The sequence below is a fragment of the Dromiciops gliroides genome, chromosome 3, assembly GCF_019393635.1.
Source record: "Dromiciops gliroides isolate mDroGli1 chromosome 3, mDroGli1.pri, whole genome shotgun sequence".
In the NCBI taxonomy this organism is placed as follows: domain Eukaryota; kingdom Metazoa; phylum Chordata; class Mammalia; order Microbiotheria; family Microbiotheriidae; genus Dromiciops; species Dromiciops gliroides.
The window spans coordinates 569,963,311-569,982,722 of NC_057863.1; the positions used below are offsets into that span (position 1 = coordinate 569,963,311).

Below are 19,412 nucleotides of genomic sequence, written 5' to 3' on the forward strand. Positions count from 1 at the left end.
CGCTCTCTCTCTCCTGTTTTTCCTTCTACCTCTCTGACCAACTCTTTTTCAGTGTCCTTTGTTGGATCTCATCTCCCACTGCCTGAACCTGAGCCCTTTTAACTTCTTTTTCCACAAACTCTCTCTTGGCTGTCTTAACCATTCTCGAAGGGTCAGTTATCTCTATACTTTGGAAAATTCATCCAGCCAGGAACTGAGAACAAACTAGACCCCCTGGGAAAGGCAGCAGATGGAGGAAAAGACTTCCATTCAACCCAAAGCTGTGCAGTGGCTACTTCTTCCAGAAAATCATGCTATGTTAGCTTTGGAGTTCTCCTCTAGACACTATCCTCTAAGATACACTGGTCTGTGCACCATTCCTTGCATGGGACACTCCATACCAGACCGTTCTCTTGCACTGGATGTCCCTTATCTATGGAATGTTCTCTCCCTTTTTACCTTCTCTTCATGGCTTCCCTGACCTACTTCAAGACTCAGTTCAAACACCACGTTTTGTAGGAGGCTTTTCTCGGTATCACCCCAGTGATTTTCCCTCTGAGATTCCCTTCCCTCCATCCTGTATGTATTTTGTTACTTATACACTCTCTCCCATTCAAACGTAAACTCTTAAAGAAAGGGACAGTGTTTTTGCCTTTCATCGCATCCCCAGAACTTAGCATAAGGCCTGGCATAGAGTGAGGACTTCATAAACACTTGTTGCCTTGTCTTCCCTCTCTCTCCTAAGTTGTGATCCCCCATCACCATGTGCCTGCTAGGCATCTCCAATGTTATGTCCCATAGCAGTCTCTCAAAGACAAGATTAAAACAATTCATTCTCTTCCTCTCTTTACCCAACTTCCTTCTTTCTTTCAAGGGCATCACCATCCCTCCATTCAACAGTTTCAGAACTTCACAGTCAGCCTCAACTCTTAGCTCTTTCTCAACCCCCACCAAATCCAACCAATTTTGTCAATTCTTGATCTCCAAAATACCTTGCATCTATCGTCTTCTTTCCATGCATATCCACCACTCTGGTTCAGGTCCTATCCCTTCAACTGGACTGTTCAAATAGACTCTTATTTTGTCTCCTTTTCTGTGGTCTCTCCCCTCTCCAATCCATCCTCCACATAGCTGTAAGTAGAGGGAATACAAGTGAGCCAGAAATCCTCATTACTAACCAGCTAATCACCAGAGCTTAAATTTGATGTCAGCTAAATTCTTCAAGGTCCAGCTAGTTGTGTGACTAGTTGTCTTTTTTTTTTTTTTTTACAGTCTGTCAAGTTTTATTGTATGAGCCAAATAGAAGGGTACTATATACACAGGAGATAGGGGAGAATCATTTCTTGGTCTCCTCCTCCTTAGACAAAGTCTTGATGATCTCCTTCTTAGCCTGTAGATGCTCTTCCCGACACTTTTGTGCTTCCTTAGTCTTGGACCGGCAAGCTTCAGCATGGTCATCCAGGAGCTTCTTCCAGGCCTTGTCTGCCTTCAGTTTATGAATGTGCTCCATGAGGATCTGCTTATTCTTGAACACGTTACCCTTCACCTTCAAGTACAGGCTGTGGTGCATATGGCGGGCAATCTTTTTGGATTCACGGTATCTTCGGAGTAGCCGCCGTAGAATCCTCATTCGCCTCCTCCAGGTCACCTTCTCAGGTATACGAGCATTGGCAGTACCCTTTCTCTTACCAATGCCCATGTGCCTGCCCTTCTGTCGAGCCAGAGTATTTTTCCAGCATCTGGCACGGGAATGCACAGTAACAGGCTTCTGGATGATCAGCCTGTCTTTAATCAGCTTCCGTATCTGCTGACGGGAATTGGTGTTGGCAATTTCATTGATCTCATTGGGGTCAAGCCATACCTTCTTTTTTCCACATCGAAGGACACTAGAGGCAAGCCTCTTCTGAAGCCTGAGCATACTCATGGCTGCAGCCACAGTGCGGAAAAGGAGAGAGAACCATGACTAGTTGTCTTAAGGAAATGTAGGTCATAAAGCCAATACAGAAAAATTATCTTATCACAATAGCTTAATAGATAAGAGATCTGGAAGGAATGACAGTTCATCTAATCCAACCTCATCTTACTTGTGAGGAAACTGAGACCTAATGAGCTTAAATGACTTGCCCAAGTTCAAACAGGTAGTAAGAGTAAGAAGCAGTAAAAGTAACAGGTGTTAATATTTGAACTCAAGTTCTCCGATTCCAGAGTCCCTGCTTTTTTTTTTTTTTTTTTGAGTACCCAGGAGTTGAGATTAGTCTTAAGGGTCTGGAAAGGGAGAAAAAGAATAAGTGAAGATAGGAATGTGCAAGCTATGTTTTGTGGAATGATGAATAGGAAAACCACACAAAGAATTATAGAGCTATAAGGGCCCTTACTTGATATAGAACAAGATTTTTTTTTAATGTTTAAAACAGCATTTTTCTTAATTGCTTTGAGAAAATTCAAAAAATTTGTTTTTCAGGATTTTTCTTACGTTCAAAGGAAATACAAAATAAAAACTAATTCTTTTAAATTACCTATTTTAGAGTGTTCTGCCAAAAACACAACCCTGGAAAAAACAATCGTAAGTCTGTCTTCTTTGTTTTCTTAATTCAGGTCTTTAGATCAGGCACCAAATACAGAGCTACTGTATAGGCCTTATTAATAACATAAGCTTAATATTTAGGGATCAGTCCTGAACCTGTGATTTCACTGATACAGGGAACTCTTGGGTGAGGAAAGAAGAGAAAGGTGAAGTGATTTGCCTAGGGTCACACAGCCAGGATGTAGCAGGGCTTGACCTACATCTTCTTGACTTTGAGGTCAGCTCTCCATCCTTCAACTAGTTAGCACTGCCTCTATTTTCACCATATGCCATGTTGTTGTTGTTGTTGTTGTTGTTATTATTATTATTATTGGTGAGGCAGTTGGAGTTAAGTGACTTGCCCAGGGTCACACAGCTAGTAAGGGTTAAGTGTCTGAGGCTGGATTTGAACTCAGAGTCGTCCTGACTCCAGAGCCAGTGCTCTATTCACTGTGTCACCTAGCTGCCCCTATATGCCATGTTAAAATGGCTATTTTATATTTGTTAAGGTTTCATTTTCCCAGTATAACAAATTTGCCACCCAGATCAATTTGTATCTGATATGCCATATGGGACCACACAATGCTTTAATAAGACAGCCTTGTTCCCCTTTGTTGTTAACAAAGTCACTATAGATGAATGTTTCTTCTCTTTTAAAACAGTGATAACGGGGCAGCTAGATGGCACAGTGGATAAAGCACTGGCCCTGGATTCAGGAGTACCTGAGTTCAAATCCAGCCTTAGACACTTGACACTTACTGGCTGTGTGACCCTGGGCAAGTCACTTAACCCCTGTTGCCTGCAAAAACAAAAAAAAACCAACAACAAAAAAAATAAAACAGTGATAACACAATTTTAAAAACTCCTTCCCCTCCCCTTTATTGTGGCTATGTTATTATTTTAGAAAACATGGATTGATCTAAACTTTTTATTAAGCCAATGGCCTTGCTATACATGTGTATTCTGAAAGGGCCTGCTATATAAATGGGTAGTCTGGGCTCAGAGCATAAAATATCATATGCATTAAATGACATTCTACTTCTATTCTTATCTTATAATATAAAGATGCCATGTCAAAGGAAAATTATACTCTAGAATATGGTTTCTTAATCTTTTTTTGTGTCATGGATTCCTTTGGCAACCTGGTGAAGATTATGGACCCCTTCTCAAGTAAACAAGCACTTATTATTAAATGCCTACTGTGAACCAGGCACAGAGTAATGTTTGTTGCCCACATTCATAAATGAAGGAAATGATAAATTTCAGTTAGAAGTTAGATTTTTTTTTTTCAGTTAGAAAATCAGATTTTTTTTCCATCCAAGTTCAAAGAGCCCCTGAAATCTATCTATGGATCCTAGTCTAAGAATCCTATTCCACAGCCTTGTCATCTCAAAGAGCTGAGAATTACACCCAAAATGGTCTTACTTGAAAGGCCTATACACTTGCCCCAAACCCAAAAGACAGTGATGATAAAATTAGAAAAGACTGATGATAAAAACTGTCTTTTATAATACAGTTCATAGTTTCATCTAAGAAAAGATTCTATTAAGAAATTGCAAGTAAAAGATGTCTAGAAAAAAGAATAAAGGTTTCATTTACTCATGTTTGGCCATCACCAAGTTAGGCATTGAGAAAGTCATGATAGGGGGCAGCTAGGTGGCATAGTGGATAAAGCACTAGCCTTGGATTCAGGAGGACCTAAGTTCAAATCTGGCCTCAGACACTTGACACTTGCTAGCTGTGTGACCCTGGGCAAGTCACTTAACCCTCATTGCCCTGAAAAAAAAAAAAGAGAAAGTCATGATAAATTGCTGGACATAATGTACTCAATCTCTCACTCACTAAAGCAATTCCTATGCGAAAACGGTATCTCCCAACAAAAGTTGATCTGTTGAAGAAGATAAAAAATGCGGGGCTCATCGAACATCTATTTGAAGCTCTACTAGAAGATCTTGATAAGATTCATTTCAAGTTGAAGGACGACACCACCTCAGAAAAAGGTACCATAATTATCATGTGTTAAAATGTGTAGAACCTTCCCTAAAAGCCAGCAAAAGAGACAATGACTTTCTGCGTTGTTTCTGTATTTCTCTTACTTTTCTCTCATGTTCTTTTAGGGTTTAGTTAACTATCTGAGTTAAACTCAAATCTTTGTTGGCTATATGTTGATTTCTTTTTTTTTTTTTTGCAGGGCAATGGGGGTTAAGTGACTTGCCCAGGGTCACACAGCTAGTAAGTGTTAAGTGTCTGAGGCCGGATTTGAACTCAGGTACTCCTGAATCCAGGGCCGGTGCTTTATCCACTGTGCCACCTAGCTGCCCCCCTATATTGATTTTTAAAACCACAAATTAGCATTATCCACGTTGTGTTGCATTTAAAAAATTTTAATTTGTTAAACATTTCCCAATTACATTTTTATCTGACTCAAGCCACATCTGGGAGTTTTGTGTGGGAGTTTGATCTCTCTGGTTTAGTAGAGTGGTTGATCTTTGGGCTCTTTTGTTTTTGTCTCTGTATCTAGTAGTACAGGTGCCTAACACAGTGCCTTGTATCTAGTGAATCCTTACTAAAGGCTTATTCCAGTGCATTGAGTGGGGACAGAAACTTGAACTTTTATATCAGAAAGACTCATGAACATACAGAAGCAAGGAGGGTACCCCTTGAAGTCCTCCCACATCTTCCAGAGGCTCTGGGAGAATATTGTTCACAAGATATAATATATAAATTGGGAAATGTCAGTGTTATAAAACAAAAAGATATCAATAAAACCTCATTTTAAATAATGAGGTTGGGGGCAGCTAGGTGGCGCAGTGGATAAAGCACTGGCCCTGGATTCAGGAGGACCTGAGTTCAAATCCCGCCTCAGATACTTGACTCGTACTAGCTGTGTGACCCTGGGCAAGTCACTTAACCCTCATTGCCCCACAAAAACTAACTAAATGAATGAATGAATAAATAAGCAAACAAATAAATGGGTGAATAAATAAATGAATGAATAAATAATGAGGTTAATGAAATCATAATGAAAAAACCTAGCCCCCCCAAAAGAGATTTGACAAATTATGTCCTCTCCTTCTTTGCAGGTGTGTGTATGTGTGTGTGCACATGTGCATGTGCTCATGTGTTTGTATTTGTGGTAGAGGTGGTGGAATGTTCCATATGTTGAACTTTTTTGATATGTTAGTCTTGCTGAACTTTTTTTTTTATCATCTTTTTTATCACCTTTGTTGAAAGGGATGGTTCTCTGGTAGGGGGCAAAGAATGGGCATACCTGGAAATATAGGCAATATAAAAAGATAACAATAAAAATTTACTTAGCAAATATGTAATTATGTACATTCAGTGCTGCATTCATTCAACCACAAAATAGTCAACTGAAATTTAAGATAAGCGAGTAAATATTCCAAGTTGATTTGTGCAGAATTCTGTCTCCTTAAAATTAGTGTATGTGTCTCTTTATAGTCTAATTCTGAATTCAAATTGTAACAGCAAGGCTCTCCCAAATCTCTCTCTCTTTCTCTCTCTCTCTCTCACACACACACACACACACACACACACACACACACACGTTTTTGGAGAGTTATTTTTTAGTTCTTTACATTTGGATTGAAGCTCAATTGGATAACTCTTTGCTAATGATCTGGAGCATCCTACTGTAAGCTGTGAACTCTTCATAACCACAGATGCAGATAGCTATACACTAAACCAGCAAAATTAAAATATACTTTTATTCCTAAGAATGAGAATTATGAAAAGCAAATTAATTCTGCTCATTCTTTTCATTTGTCTAAATCACTGATAAGGAACACAGTATTATTTTATATTTCCTCCAACACAACCTATCTTCCAAGGTATGTAATTTTGTATTCTTTGCATCTATCTTGATATATGTTGTCTTCCCCACTTGAACATGAGTCCATTGAGGGAGGCTAATGAGCACCTATTGATTGATTAATGAAGGTCTGGTCCCCATGCAGACAGTTGACTGAAATGAATTTTTCTCCCTTCTCCCCTCCCAGAATTACAAGAAATTGTAACTTTACTCTTTGACTGTGCCATATTTAGACAATCACTGAAGAAAATGTCTGCAGGTATGTACTTTTGAGTTATAACCATTATAGCAGAGTTTAGATAAAAACATTTATGGTATTAAACGAGTGAATAGAGAATTGGTCCCCAAAGACACCTGGGTTCACATCCTTTCTCTGACAATGAACTGCCCATTTGACCATTAACCTTTCAGCACTTAAGGCACCTCTCCCTGTAAGTTGTAGAATATTTGCTAATGTGAGTTCCTTTTTGGGACTTCCCTATATCAGTGAAATCACAGGTCTAGACCCAGTCATCATTTTTTTTTAGCAGAAAAAAAAATGCCTTTCTTCTTACAAGGGTCTCTAAACCTGTGAATGAATTAATGAATGAAAAAATAATACTTTGCAAGAGGGAACCAACCTCATATTGGGATTTGGAGAGGGAATCTCATATTCCCCTATTAGAGAAAAGTTGTTCCTTTATTTGGGGTGATTCTCATGGGCTATAGACAGTGATTGCTCTGAAGAAAGATAAAACCAGAGGTGCTATCCAGTTGACCACCAAAGATCTCAAGCATTTTCATGAAAGATCATTAGTGCAAATGTTGATATTAAATTACATCACAGGTTGTAGCGGTCTGCATTTTAAAAAATTTATTTATTTTTAGTGAGGCACTTGGGGTTAAGTGACTTGCCCAGGGTCACACAGCTAGTTAAGTGTTAAGTGTCTGAGGCCAGATTTAAACTTATGTATTCCTGAATCCAGGGCCGGTGCTCTATCCACTGTGTCACCTAGCTGCCCCAGTCTGCATTTTCTTACACTGGAATTTGATTTTTATGTTCTGTCATGAAGTAATCTAAGTGATAGTTATAGAGTCTTCACAAGGATTTGCTACCTAGTTTTAAGGTTCAGTTAAAACCAAATCTAGAATAGTCCCCTGGATGAAAAATGTGTTTGTTTGCAGGAAGAGATAACAGGTAAGTTATTCTTCTTTTTTTGAGACCTAAAATACCCTACTTCATTTAAAGTAAGAAAAATTACCCTCTGTTCCCCAATCAGAGTACCATGTTTCACAGCAAAATCTTGGGATAAAAACAAAGTAGAATTTTGATATTTTGAACTGATCTAACATCCTTAAAATGATTTAAGATGTATCTGGAAGTGACTCGTGAGCAAGGGTACAACACTTCATGCTGTCAAAACAGAATAATCTGAAATAATTTTATTTGTTTTTACCACAGACACAATGATAGCGAAACTTCAGAGTGAACAGGAACACCTGCAGAAGAAGGTAGAAGTACTTCAAGATGTCAGAGAAAGCCTATTTTCTCCTCAGGAAGATATATAGTGTTATTTTCTCAGCTGGTTCTTAACCTTTTTCACCTACTGTTTCATAAATTGGGGGCTTACATGTTGTTTTATTCAAAATGTTTTAGCAATGTACTTTTCTTATACTGTGACTGCTCAATGATTTTTCACTCCAAGTAGTAACCCTCCCTTGTAACTCTTCCTCATTAGATTATAGTCATTGAAAGCAGGGATGATCTTCTTCCTCTTTTTCATATCCTCAACATTTAGCACACCTGGTACACTGTAGGTGCTTAATGCATACTGACTGATTGATAATAAATAACTAGTCAAGCCAACACATTTTACATGGGCTTATGTGAAAGTCATAACCTTTATTATGAAATAAACAATGATTGTGAGTTATTTTTAAATTGATTGTTTTGTTCAGTCGTTTCAGTTGTGTCCAACCCCATTTGGGATTTTCTTGGCAAAGATACTGGAGTTGTTTACCATTTCTTTTTCCAGCTCATTTTACAGATGAGAAAACTGAGGCAAATAGGGTGAAGTGACTTGCCCAGGGTCACACAGCTAATAAGTATCTGAGACTGGATTTGAACTCAGATCTTCCTGACTCCAGGCTCAGTCCTCTATGCACTTCACCACTTCGCTGCCTTTAATTGAGCCTACTTAGTTAATTGATTTTGTCCTGTAACTGCCTAAGTCATGATTATCTCTGAACTTAGTTCAGAATTCAGCTGGCCTATAATGAATCAAGTTTAGAAATCCAGTTATTTTATTAATCATTGTTCTACTCTTGTGTCAAGGAAATGTGTTGCCCTTGAAGGAAGCAGGTGAATCCCAGTGAGTCTGTTCTAATATCTTAATATCACCAAGCTATCTTTCAAGGATGTCTGGTTTGTTATCCACAAAGCATGGTTTGTTATCTCTGTTCTTGCAGATGCAAAGACTCAAACAACAAACATTTCCTAGTCACAGGAGGGAAGGAGGGGGTTGTTGCTAGCCCTCATTCCCAAACTTCCATGCAAATCATATTTTCTTCCATCTATGATGCTAAGCTTCCTATTTTATGTATTCTCCAAAACTATAAAAGAGAGGTGTCCCCTTCATTTGGGACTTAGCTTTGCCGGGGAAGCTGAGATCCTATTTATTGGTAAATTGGTGCTTCACTAATAAACTGATTGTGCTTGGAACTTTGTGTGCCTCAGTCTGCCTTAATTTTAACTTTTAGTTTGGTGACTGCAAAGGGACTGGGGGAGGGAAGTTGAGCTCTGGGGTAGCCTCTTAGGAGGAATTCCCTCTTTTTTTTTCCCCCTTTGTGGGGCAATGGGGGTTAAGTGACTTGCCCAGGGTCACACAGCTAGTAAGTGTCAAGTGTCTGAGGCCGGATTTGAACTCAGGTACTCCTGAATCCAGGGCCGGTGCTTTATCCACTGAGCCACCTAGCTGCCCCAGGAATTCCCTCTTAAGAGCACTCAGGTGAGACTTTCCATCAGGAAAGGGATTCCCCCCCACCCCCCAGTCCCAGCCTTTCTGAGCTAAGGTAAACACCCCCTGCCGCCCCCCATTTTGGTGAAGTCTTTGCTTGTTTCCAGTGTTCTATTTGTGTTTGTGACTGTTGACAGCATTTGACAATAGTAAACCCAAAATCAGAATTAGGGATTAAGAACATTGGAGAAATCCATTTTTCCCCTCTTAAAAGATTATAGGTTTCCAACCAGGATGGGCCCACATTACTGACACTGACATCCCTTTAGGGAAAGAATGTAACACCAAGACACCCCTTTGGGAGTTGACCACTTCTATTTCAGGAAGTTGAAGGAATAATGAGGAAATAGAGATACTTCCTATTTGAAGAAGGGATTGGGGGGAAGCATGTGTCCTAGGTAACCAACGGCAAGTGGCATGGCCAGCAGTCACAAATAACCATAGCTGGTAAGTGAATGGCAAACCAGTAGAGGAATCTTTTCATTTGGAAAAATGGAAACCGAAATTATTAGTCTAAAAGATATATATGTCACAGATTTGACCTGCAAAGGGACTTTCATTTGTGTACAAAAAAAACTTTTTTAAAGGAGCTTTGTCACTAGCACCTATTGTCTTTGTGTCACCATAATGAGGCAAAAACAAGGGTGAAGGTCCTCGAGTGAGCCTCCTAGAATTAAGTGAACTTACAATCTGCAGTTCACAGTTCTGGGGCTATTCCCAAATTTCCATCCAATCATATTTTCTTCCATCTATACTACTAAGATTCCTATTTTATGTATTTTATGTACTCCCCAAAACTATAAGAGAATCGTCCCCCTCACTTGAGATCTTAGCTTTGCTAGGAAAGCTGAGATCCTATTAGTAAATTTATGCTTTACTAACAAATTGTGCTTCGAACTTTGTGCCAGAACCTACTTTAATTTTTAATTGTTACAATTAGCACATTTCTTTGGTAGCCTAGGAAACTCTCATTTCCTGCCCATTTTTTGTTGGCAAATTGCTGACATCTGAAACCGAGTGGATATTTATGACCTTCCACTTATTATAATTTAATTCCTTCCCTCTTTCCTCCAGAAAACAAAGAAAGCCTTCTTGGACTCTCCATGAGACACTGTCGTATACTTCTAATTGGTTATTCCTCAACTCAATACCTAGCACATGGTAAGTGCTTAAGATAGATCCAGCAAATGTTTTATTAAATGTTTGTTCATATTTTATCAAACAATTTTAAATTGTCCCATGACAATCAAATGTGCACATTTGTTAGTATAGTATAGTCAGTATAATTCTCACTTCTAATCTCCACGTGATAGGAGAGATTTTGTATGTCGATTTTTTATTGTTGTTTGAAGGGGGCAGAAGGAAGGTGAACAGAAAAATTCAGCTTATTTTCTTATACACTTTGAACCTTTAAAATTCTGTCATCAAAAGATAACGTTCTAAGTTTCTAGGAAGCCGTGGAATATAGTTACAGACTGGGACTAAAAGGAAACTTGGAGAGAAAAAAATGGGAAGACTTGGTTATAGTCCTGAGATCTAGAAGGCTTGATAAGGCCAGGAATGTATAGAAGATGTGGAGTGAGTAAATGTCCTCACCCCCATACCCATGAAAGATAGTATGGCCAACACTAATATCAGCTGTCACACTAGATGAGTACTTGGGTTCATGTGGGAAGGGTGAAAGAAGGGATTACCCTCTTTTGAAGATTTACCTCAATGAAGTAAAATATCAGCTGATTAATGCTACCATTTATATAGCTCTTTAAAGTTTGCAAAGTGTTTTCTATGTAGCTCGTTTGATCCTCAAGAACAGATAAGAGACTCATGTGCAGAAATATTTATAGCAGCATTTTTTGTAGTGGCAAAAAACTGGAAACAAAATGGGTGTCCATTGATTGGGCAACTACTGAATAAATTGTGGTATATGAAAATAAAATATTACTGTGCTTTAAAATTTTATGAATGATTGATTCAGAGAAAACTAAGAAGATTTGTTTTGAACAGAGGGAAATTAAAAGAATCATGAAAATAATTTACCTAATGACCGAAATAATGTTAAGGAACTTTAAAAAGCTACAGAACTCTTGATCCACACTATGACCAAACATGATTCTTCAGAAGACTAACAATGAAGCATGTCCCCTACCACCTGGCAAAGGAGATTGTAATGAGAGCCACAGACAAATTATTTTTTTAATTGGGAAATTAAACAAAAAAGCACATTTCCATATAGATGGCAGGATACACAAAGAGGATTGTCTATAAAACAGCAAACCTAATCACAGCATGCTTTTAAAAAACAAGTATATTACAATTTCACAAGTTACTTTCAAAATTATTTTGCTTGTCCTTGAACTTCCTTTGGTTCTCTGTGTATGAAATAAAATGTTTCAATAGCCTTTTTTGGACGTATCATTATTGCTTACCCCACTTCCCTTTAATGAAAATGAAAGAAAAATTCCTTCTAACAAATAAGCAAACAAAACTAATTCACACAGTGGGCATGTCTAAAAACATAGTTCTTTTTTGTTACCTTGAGTCCTATCTTTCTCTTAGGATGTAAGTAGAATGCTTCACCTATCAGCCCCCCACCCCCACCCCCCATGGTAGGTCATCACATTGTTCTTAAGCTTTTCAAAGTTATTTTTCTTTACAATGTGGCCTTGTATAAGTTATTCTGGTTGGGTCCCTTCATTTTTCATCAATTCTTACTACCCAGAATTCTCTGAAAATGCCTTTCACAATTATGTTGCAATAGTATTCCAGCATATTCACAATGTGTTCAGCCTTCTCCCAACGGATGGGCAACCCCCTCAGATTCTAGATTTTGGCTTTTATTTTCTTTCTTTTGAACCCTCCCTCCTCTCCCCACTTGAGGATCAGTAAATTTGTCTTGCTTCTGACTATCCTCTCCCTAATACTTCTTAATTTTCCTTACCATCTCTATCCATTTCCCCATTGAGTTTGATGTATTTCTGCAACAAACAGTATATGTTCCTTCGTCCACTACAATTGAATGAGATTTAGCTGATGACCACTCCCCCTACCCTTTCTCCATCTTTTTACATTCTTCTTCTCACAGCCCCCAATTATGAGAAATAGAAAGTTTCAATCTTATCTTCCTCCTTTCCCCTTCAATGTATTTCTACTTTCCATTCTCTCTCCCCTCTCCAAACAGAACAGAACCAATCCACCTCCAAGTTCTTTTCCCCCCCTCTTTTTCTTATTAAACTCCCTTGGTACCCTTTGAAAACATTAAAGCTCTGAATGGATATTTGTTTCTTTCCCCCTTTTCATTACAAATGCTTGAAAGTCCTCTATTCCATTAAAATCCATTTGTTTTCCCAGTAGGATGATACTCAGATTTCTAAGATTATTATTCTTGATTATAAGTCTATATGCCTTTTAGACTCTTGTATCCCAAGACCTTTCATTTTTAGTGGAAGCTGCCAGGTGTTCTGTGAACCTGACTGGCATCTTGGTTTCTGAACTGCTTATTTCGGGATTTTTATGGTATCCCCCCCCCCCATATGTAGGAGTTCTGGATTTTGGCTATGACATTCTTGGGACTTTTCCTTTTGGGATTTCTTTTAGGAGGGGATCAGTAGATTTTCTGTCTTCATTTTGCCCTCTGGTGCTATCAGATGTGGGCAGATTTAATGTCTGATTTCTTGAAAATATGATGTGCAGGCTTTTTATTTCTTTTATCATGGTGTTCAGGGAATGAGATACACCTTTTTTTTTTTAGATGTGGCCAGTGTGTTCATTATCTTGCTTGACTACACTTAGTTTAAGGGGTAGTGATAAAGATGCAAAAAAAAGAAACAAGAAAACATTAAGAAACAGATGAAACGGTTAAATTTAGAAGGGGCAGAAATAGGGCAGTTTCATTATTACTGTGTTTAATATATACTAAAAGAAAATGTTTGCAGAAACTTGCAGTTTCACATACAATTGTATTTTGAGTCTTTTGAAATGTTTGTTGATGATTCTTAAATTCATAAGAAGCTTGTTGTTTATTTAAAGACAAGTGGGGCTGAGTGATACGCTTACATATATTAGGACAGGATGGAAGAAGAGTATGTGAAGTTTTTAATGCGTTGCTTCAGATTCTGAAAGTTGCTTCTGTGGTAGGGTGGCTAAATGTGGTGATGTCAATCATTCATGGTATGAGAGTAACCAATAATGCTTTTTAAAACATCCCTTAAGAGGCTGAACTCCTTTGGGAACCTGGTGAAGTCAATGGACTCCTCAGAATGTTTTAAAATTCATTAAAAAAATATATATATATAGGCTAACAAAGATAAATAGTTCTACTGAAATAAAGATGTAACTGTTTCCCCATCCAAATTCAAACCCGCCCTGTTGTTGCTGTTGTTTGTCCTTACTTCTCAAAGAGAACCATGACATCAGGGTGATGTCATGACTTGCACTGAATTGGATTTAAGCGAGGGAGGGCTGTGCAAGGTCACCAACCTCACTCCCTCCTCCAGAGCCATCTGGGTCCAGTGGCAAGATATACATCAAGATGACTGGAGATGGCCCTGGATGTTTATGGGGTTAAGTGATTTGCCCAGGGTCACACAGCTAGTAAGTATCTGAGGTGAGATTTGAACTCAGGTCCTCCTGACTCCAGGGCCAGTGCTTTATCCACTATAGCACCTAGCTGCCCCTGAAAATTGTCAGTGGACCCCAGGTTTTTAATATGGGGTCTATTCTCCTAGTCCAACCCACTATTTTATGAAGAAATGGATGTCCAGAAACAACAGTGACAACTAACAGCAGAAGCAGGACAAGAATCCAGGTCTTTCAACTCCTAGTCTAATGTTCTTTCTACTACTAACAGCTAGTATTTCTATAGTTCTTTATGAGGTTTGCAAATAGCACCTTAAAAATATTGTCACATTTTCCTTTCACAACAACCCTGGGAGATGTATTAGCCCCATCTTACAGATAAGGAAACTGAGGCAGACAGAGGTTAAGTAACTTGACCAGGGTCATACACTAGTAAGTGTCTGGAGTGGGGCTGGGGACGTGAAATCAGGTCTTCCAGTTGCAGACCTTTACTGAAACACCTTCCCAGCTAGGATTCCACTCAATTTAGCCTTCACTTATTAAAAATACCTATTGTAGGGGAACTTTATAGGGCCAGGCCCTGTGTTATGTGTACTGGGGAGACAAAGATACAAATGAAGGAGGACCTATTCTCCCAGGGGCTCTCCAGAAGCTTAGAGTCTACTGAAGGAATACAACATACACACAAAATAAGTAAATATGAAATATATGCAAAAGAAATACAAAATTACTTGAGGGGAGAATGCACCAAATAATGGGAAAATTAGGAAAATTTCTTGCAGGAGGCATCACTTGAGAGGAGCTCTCAGGGATGTAGGGGTTCCCAAGAGGCAGTAGTGTGGAAGAAGGAATATCACTGATGGAGAATAGCAAGCCAGCCAGCTTGGCTGGAATATCAAGCATGTGAGGGGAAGACTGTGGAATAAGGCAGCAGGTTATAAAGGACTTTAAATGCCCTCCCCAAAGAAGTCTATATTTGATCCTAGAGGGAAAAGGGAGCCACTGAAACTTTTCAAACAGAGGAGGGCATGCTTCGGGGCTCACAACTGAGCAGCTGTATGCAGGATGGACTAAGGAGGAAAAAACCAGAGGGAGGCAGGACAATTAGGAAACAATTGCAAAAAACCAGAGAAGAAGAAGGCCTGAATTATGCATAATTGTGGTGTGTGTATCAGGATAGAAGCAAGAAATGCTGTGGTGGTAGAATCATCCAGACCTCACAAGGGACTGGCTATGGGAAATGAGAGTGTACATCAAAGATGATTCCTAGATTGTGAACTTGAGTGACTAGAAGAATTGAAGGGGAAAGATGACAGATTCTACTTTAGGCATGCTGAAGCTGAAGCATCTGCCTGTGAGGTATCCAAGTGGAGATGCCCAATACGCAGCTAGTGACGTGGCGGGACTGGTGCTGAGAAGACAGAAGACTCCCTATGTTGATCTGGGAGTCACCTGCCTAGAGATGATGGCTGAATTCAGGGGGCCTGATGAGATCATGAAGAGATGCTACAGTGCAAAGGTTCTTAGCCTTTTTTGTGTCTTGGACCCAGACCCTTTTGGGGAGTCTGGAGAGGCCCATGGATCCCTTCTTGGGATGTTTTTAGATGAATAAAACAAAACATGTAGAATTACAAAGAAAACCAATTATGCTAATATTTTTAAAAGGTAAACAAATTCAAGAACCCCAGGTTTAAAACTCCTGCTAAGGAGAGGAGAGCCCCAGTACACCCACACAGAGAGCAAGACGTGCATGATGACAATGCAATAAAAGAGACTAAAGAGTAGCCAGACAAAGTACCAGGAGACCCAGGACAGAGGTGTACAACAACAAAACCACCAAGGAAGAGGCACCAGAGTGAAGCGCTAAAGAGGTCAAGAATAAGGAGTTAAGAAAAGGCTTCTGATTTTGGAAGCATGAAGCAAGCAACTTCAATTTTAAAACAGGGATAGCAGCTGAATGGAAAAGTGATGGATGAAAATGGAGGCAACAAGCATAGACAGCTTTTTCTGAGAGTCTGGCTGTGAAAAAGGAGCAAAATGGCAAAGATTGGGAGAGAAGGGTCAGGGGAAGGGAAGGATTGGTGCTCTCCTCTCCAACCAGTACAACTTGATCCATGTCAATTCTGAGCAGGGAACGATTTCATTTCTCTGAACCTTTGCTCGTGCCATCCCCTTCCACACTTGGTTTGGTGGGAAAGCATCTCTGATCTTCCTAGCAATACACAATGATCTCCTTCAGGAAACAGTCTAAGTTTAACCTCACCCAGCTCCGGTCACATCAGCACCTCGCAGAACATTCTGTCTGTTGCTCTGTGCACAGGCAATACTCAATATCGGGTATTTTCACATCTAGAAAAAATTCAGGGGTGGCAGCGTCATGACTGAATCCAGGAGTCCCAGTGGAGGCCGCTTACATTCTCACCTGTGGATCACAACATTAAAAACTCTACACGCCCATTGTTAACAGATTGCTTTATTATTAACATGGCATCCTAAACATTACATAAATACAATAACACCTACATACTACTTACTGTATCAAATATCGCTTTGCTAAGAAGTTCAAGAGTACACTTAGGGCTGCTTTAAGAAATGTGAACACTTTGGTTTCTATTTTCATATTATTTGCAAAAATCAATTCCTTTATTTAAATGGTTTTTGTTTCCTACTGGGATCAATGACAAGGGTCAGTAGGAGGAGAGACACCACCACTGTGGTAATATTTAAAGGGGGGAAAAGATGCTTGAAGGACTCTTCAAGGACTCACTAGCCCTAATCGCTCCATACTCTACTACCCCACACCCCCAATTACTCAGTGATTTCATGAGGCACTCAGTAATTTTGACTTTTTAATTTCACTTTTATCCATTTATATGGACTAAATCAGAAATGATGAGAATGAAAATTTTCAAGTACAAGAACCCCAGTTCTTATTTGAAGATGATAAACAATTTGAAGAGCTATTGTCTCTAACAGATACTCAAAATTTTGTTTTATTCAGATTGTAAATCCACTGAGTAGTGGCATTTATTACATACACTGCCTACTCTAGTACTGGCAATCAATAAATTAGTGTGCTTTTCCCAATCCCCATCATATTGCACAATTAATTCTTACCTAGAAATCCATGGACTCTAGTCACTTGCAACAAAAGCCCATCTGCATGGTCAAGAAAGGGAGGGCTGAGTGTCTATGTTTGCATTTATTTAACATGTCACTGAATACTAACTTTTTGGCCTCACTTTTAAAATTAACCAACAATTGCTAAAAATAGCAGCTGCAGTTTCATATGAAACTACTGTTTGAGTAAAGACTAATTTCTGTCTACCTCCAAAATTCTGGGGCTCCACTAAAGAGGAAAACTTTGCTTCACCTCCCTCCTCCCACCCAAAAAACCCTCTAACTTAACAACAGAGCAAGAGAACTGGGTAAGACTTTGGAAAGGAATTCCTGTAGGTTGGAAGTTTAAAAAAAGTTCCCTTTTTAAAAGCAATGAACAATTATATATGTGTGTGCATATATATATACACACACACACACACACACATACATGCATGTATATATATATGTATTTAGATATATCCATTCAGCAGCTTCCTTATTTGTCCTAATACTAACTAAAAGTAAAATATTTTATAATTATAACAGAAATAACAGAGTTCCTACTTAAATAAAATGCTACATTGAAAAAAAATAATAATCCTGCACATGGGCAATAATGGGTGGGAAATCCACAGAATGTGTCTGAGTTCAGAATTTAATCTGACAAATGGCCAGAGTATTTGGATCAGATAAAATAGATCAAGGAAAAACTACATTAAGCCTTTCAAGACAACGGGTTCTCAAGAACTGCCTCCTCTTTTCTGATGCAGTAAAGAATGCTCAAGTTCCTAGGAGGCCTAAGGTTCTTTAACGGGCCCCTTGCCTGAGGCCATGCACCTACCTATGTGTTTACTGAACTGAGGAGGAAGATTAATGATTACACCTGGTGGCTGGGAAAGCAAGAGGATTTCTGAAAGTACAGAGGGTATGATTATTTTCCTTTACAAGCCATATTTATATTAGAAATTAAAAACAATTAAGTGTAAATATGCACCACTTCAATAAGATAAAAATGTTATCCAAAAACAGAGGGCCCTCGAGGGAGGGGGAAGGTGGTAGCCCTAGTTGAGAGAGGATTTACTAATATGACTAATAGCTCCAACCTTCCAAAAGCAGTCTCATCCATCATTTCAAAGTTAGTTCAAAAGTTACCATGCTTTGTGTTTTTATATCTTAAGAGCTCCTAAAATCCTTGTCGTCTACCTCTGTAAGTTACATTTCACATATGTTTTGTAGACTGCATAGTTTCCTTTAAGCACTTATAAAAACAAATTTTTTTTCATATACTAGACAGGGAAAACAAATGCATGATAACATAGACAAAGAAGCCTGAGCAACCCCAATTGTTCCTTCATAGTAATCCCACCGGAATCACAACTCGTGCAGCACCTCAACCAGAGATATGTTACCTGTTAGCCCACAGGAGTTAAATAAATCCAGAGGTCCCGTATTAATGAAAAATTCTAACATTTTGTGAAACATCTCCAAGCCTGGCACCAAGGGGTTAGTGCTCTGAAAACCAAACATATGGCTTCCTAGCTCTAGACTTCCACTCTTCAGGCATGGGTTCTCTTTGGAACTGAAGCAACAGCAAACTTTCATCCCTTCCCAATGTTCCAGTCAAAATGTGAGAAAAGGTCACCCTTTAAAAAACGTGCAAGTCTGGCAACAGGAGTTGGTCGAAAGAGTAGAGAGAAAACAGTACATTCTTCATGAGTTTCTATGCAGAGACTCCTCTCTGGAGTGAAATACAGTTTGGTTGTTTTTTGTTTTCATTTGTTTTTTTACCTGCAGAATTACATTAGCCTCTAGGGCACACACTGGGCATATCAGTAATAATGCCCTAGAGAAAACACAGCACACACATACACACACACACACACACGCACGCACACACGCACACACACATGCACATATGAACACACACACACACACACACGCACGCACACAACTCACAGCCATATGCTTCAGTTCTTAAAGGCTCCACATTTACTGGCCTTAGCAATGAATTCCTTTAGTAGAGGGCCATCCATTTGCCAAAATGCTGCAGTCTGTGTAACTTCTGTCAAATGATTGACGCAAAACTTAAAGCAGAATTCTTCTAAATCCTAGACACACACAAAAATAAAAACAAGAGGCCTTTTTATTAGCTTTAGTTGAACTAATTCTTCTCCCTTACCTCCCCAAAGAAGGCCTGAAACTAATTTTAAAATAGGTAGGCACACAAGGGACCAAATGCATATGGCAGAAGAAGGGACAGCAAATAAAACACGATTTTATTCAAAAGACTGTTCGTTTGATCTAATTTGTTGTGGAAAAACTCTGTCAGAGACATCATACTAGATAAACATTTTCTCCTCAGTTA

At 39.0% G+C, this 19,412-nt stretch overlaps 3 protein-coding genes across 3 annotated transcripts in view; 1 reads left to right on the forward strand and 2 right to left on the reverse strand.

Annotated features, from left to right (window-relative positions):
• SETDB2 (SET domain bifurcated histone lysine methyltransferase 2) overlaps positions 1–8,295 on the forward strand; it is a 101,270-nt gene extending 92,975 nt beyond the window's left edge. The window contains exons 19-22 of the mRNA XM_043993721.1: positions 2,505–2,542; positions 4,390–4,542; positions 6,562–6,633; positions 7,816–8,295. Coding sequence (XP_043849656.1) covers positions 2,505–2,542; positions 4,390–4,542; positions 6,562–6,633; positions 7,816–7,922 — 370 coding nt within the window. The 3' untranslated portion in view covers positions 7,923–8,295. The remainder of the gene's footprint in view (positions 1–2,504; positions 2,543–4,389; positions 4,543–6,561; positions 6,634–7,815) is intronic.
• Positions 171–2,454, reverse strand: LOC122745716 (60S ribosomal protein L19-like). Its single transcript, XM_043991134.1, has one exon. The coding sequence runs from the start codon at positions 1,901–1,903 to the stop codon at positions 1,316–1,318; it is 588 nt and encodes a 195-aa protein (XP_043847069.1). The 5' UTR covers positions 1,904–2,454; the 3' UTR covers positions 171–1,315.
• An 8,486-nt stretch (positions 8,296–16,781) lies between the features above and the next one.
• The window catches only part of RCBTB1 (RCC1 and BTB domain containing protein 1), a 56,268-nt gene continuing 53,637 nt past the window's right edge, over positions 16,782–19,412 (reverse strand). The window contains 1 exon segment of the mRNA XM_043994828.1: positions 16,782–19,155. Within this exon segment, the coding sequence (XP_043850763.1) occupies positions 19,015–19,155 (141 nt within the window). The 3' untranslated portion in view covers positions 16,782–19,014.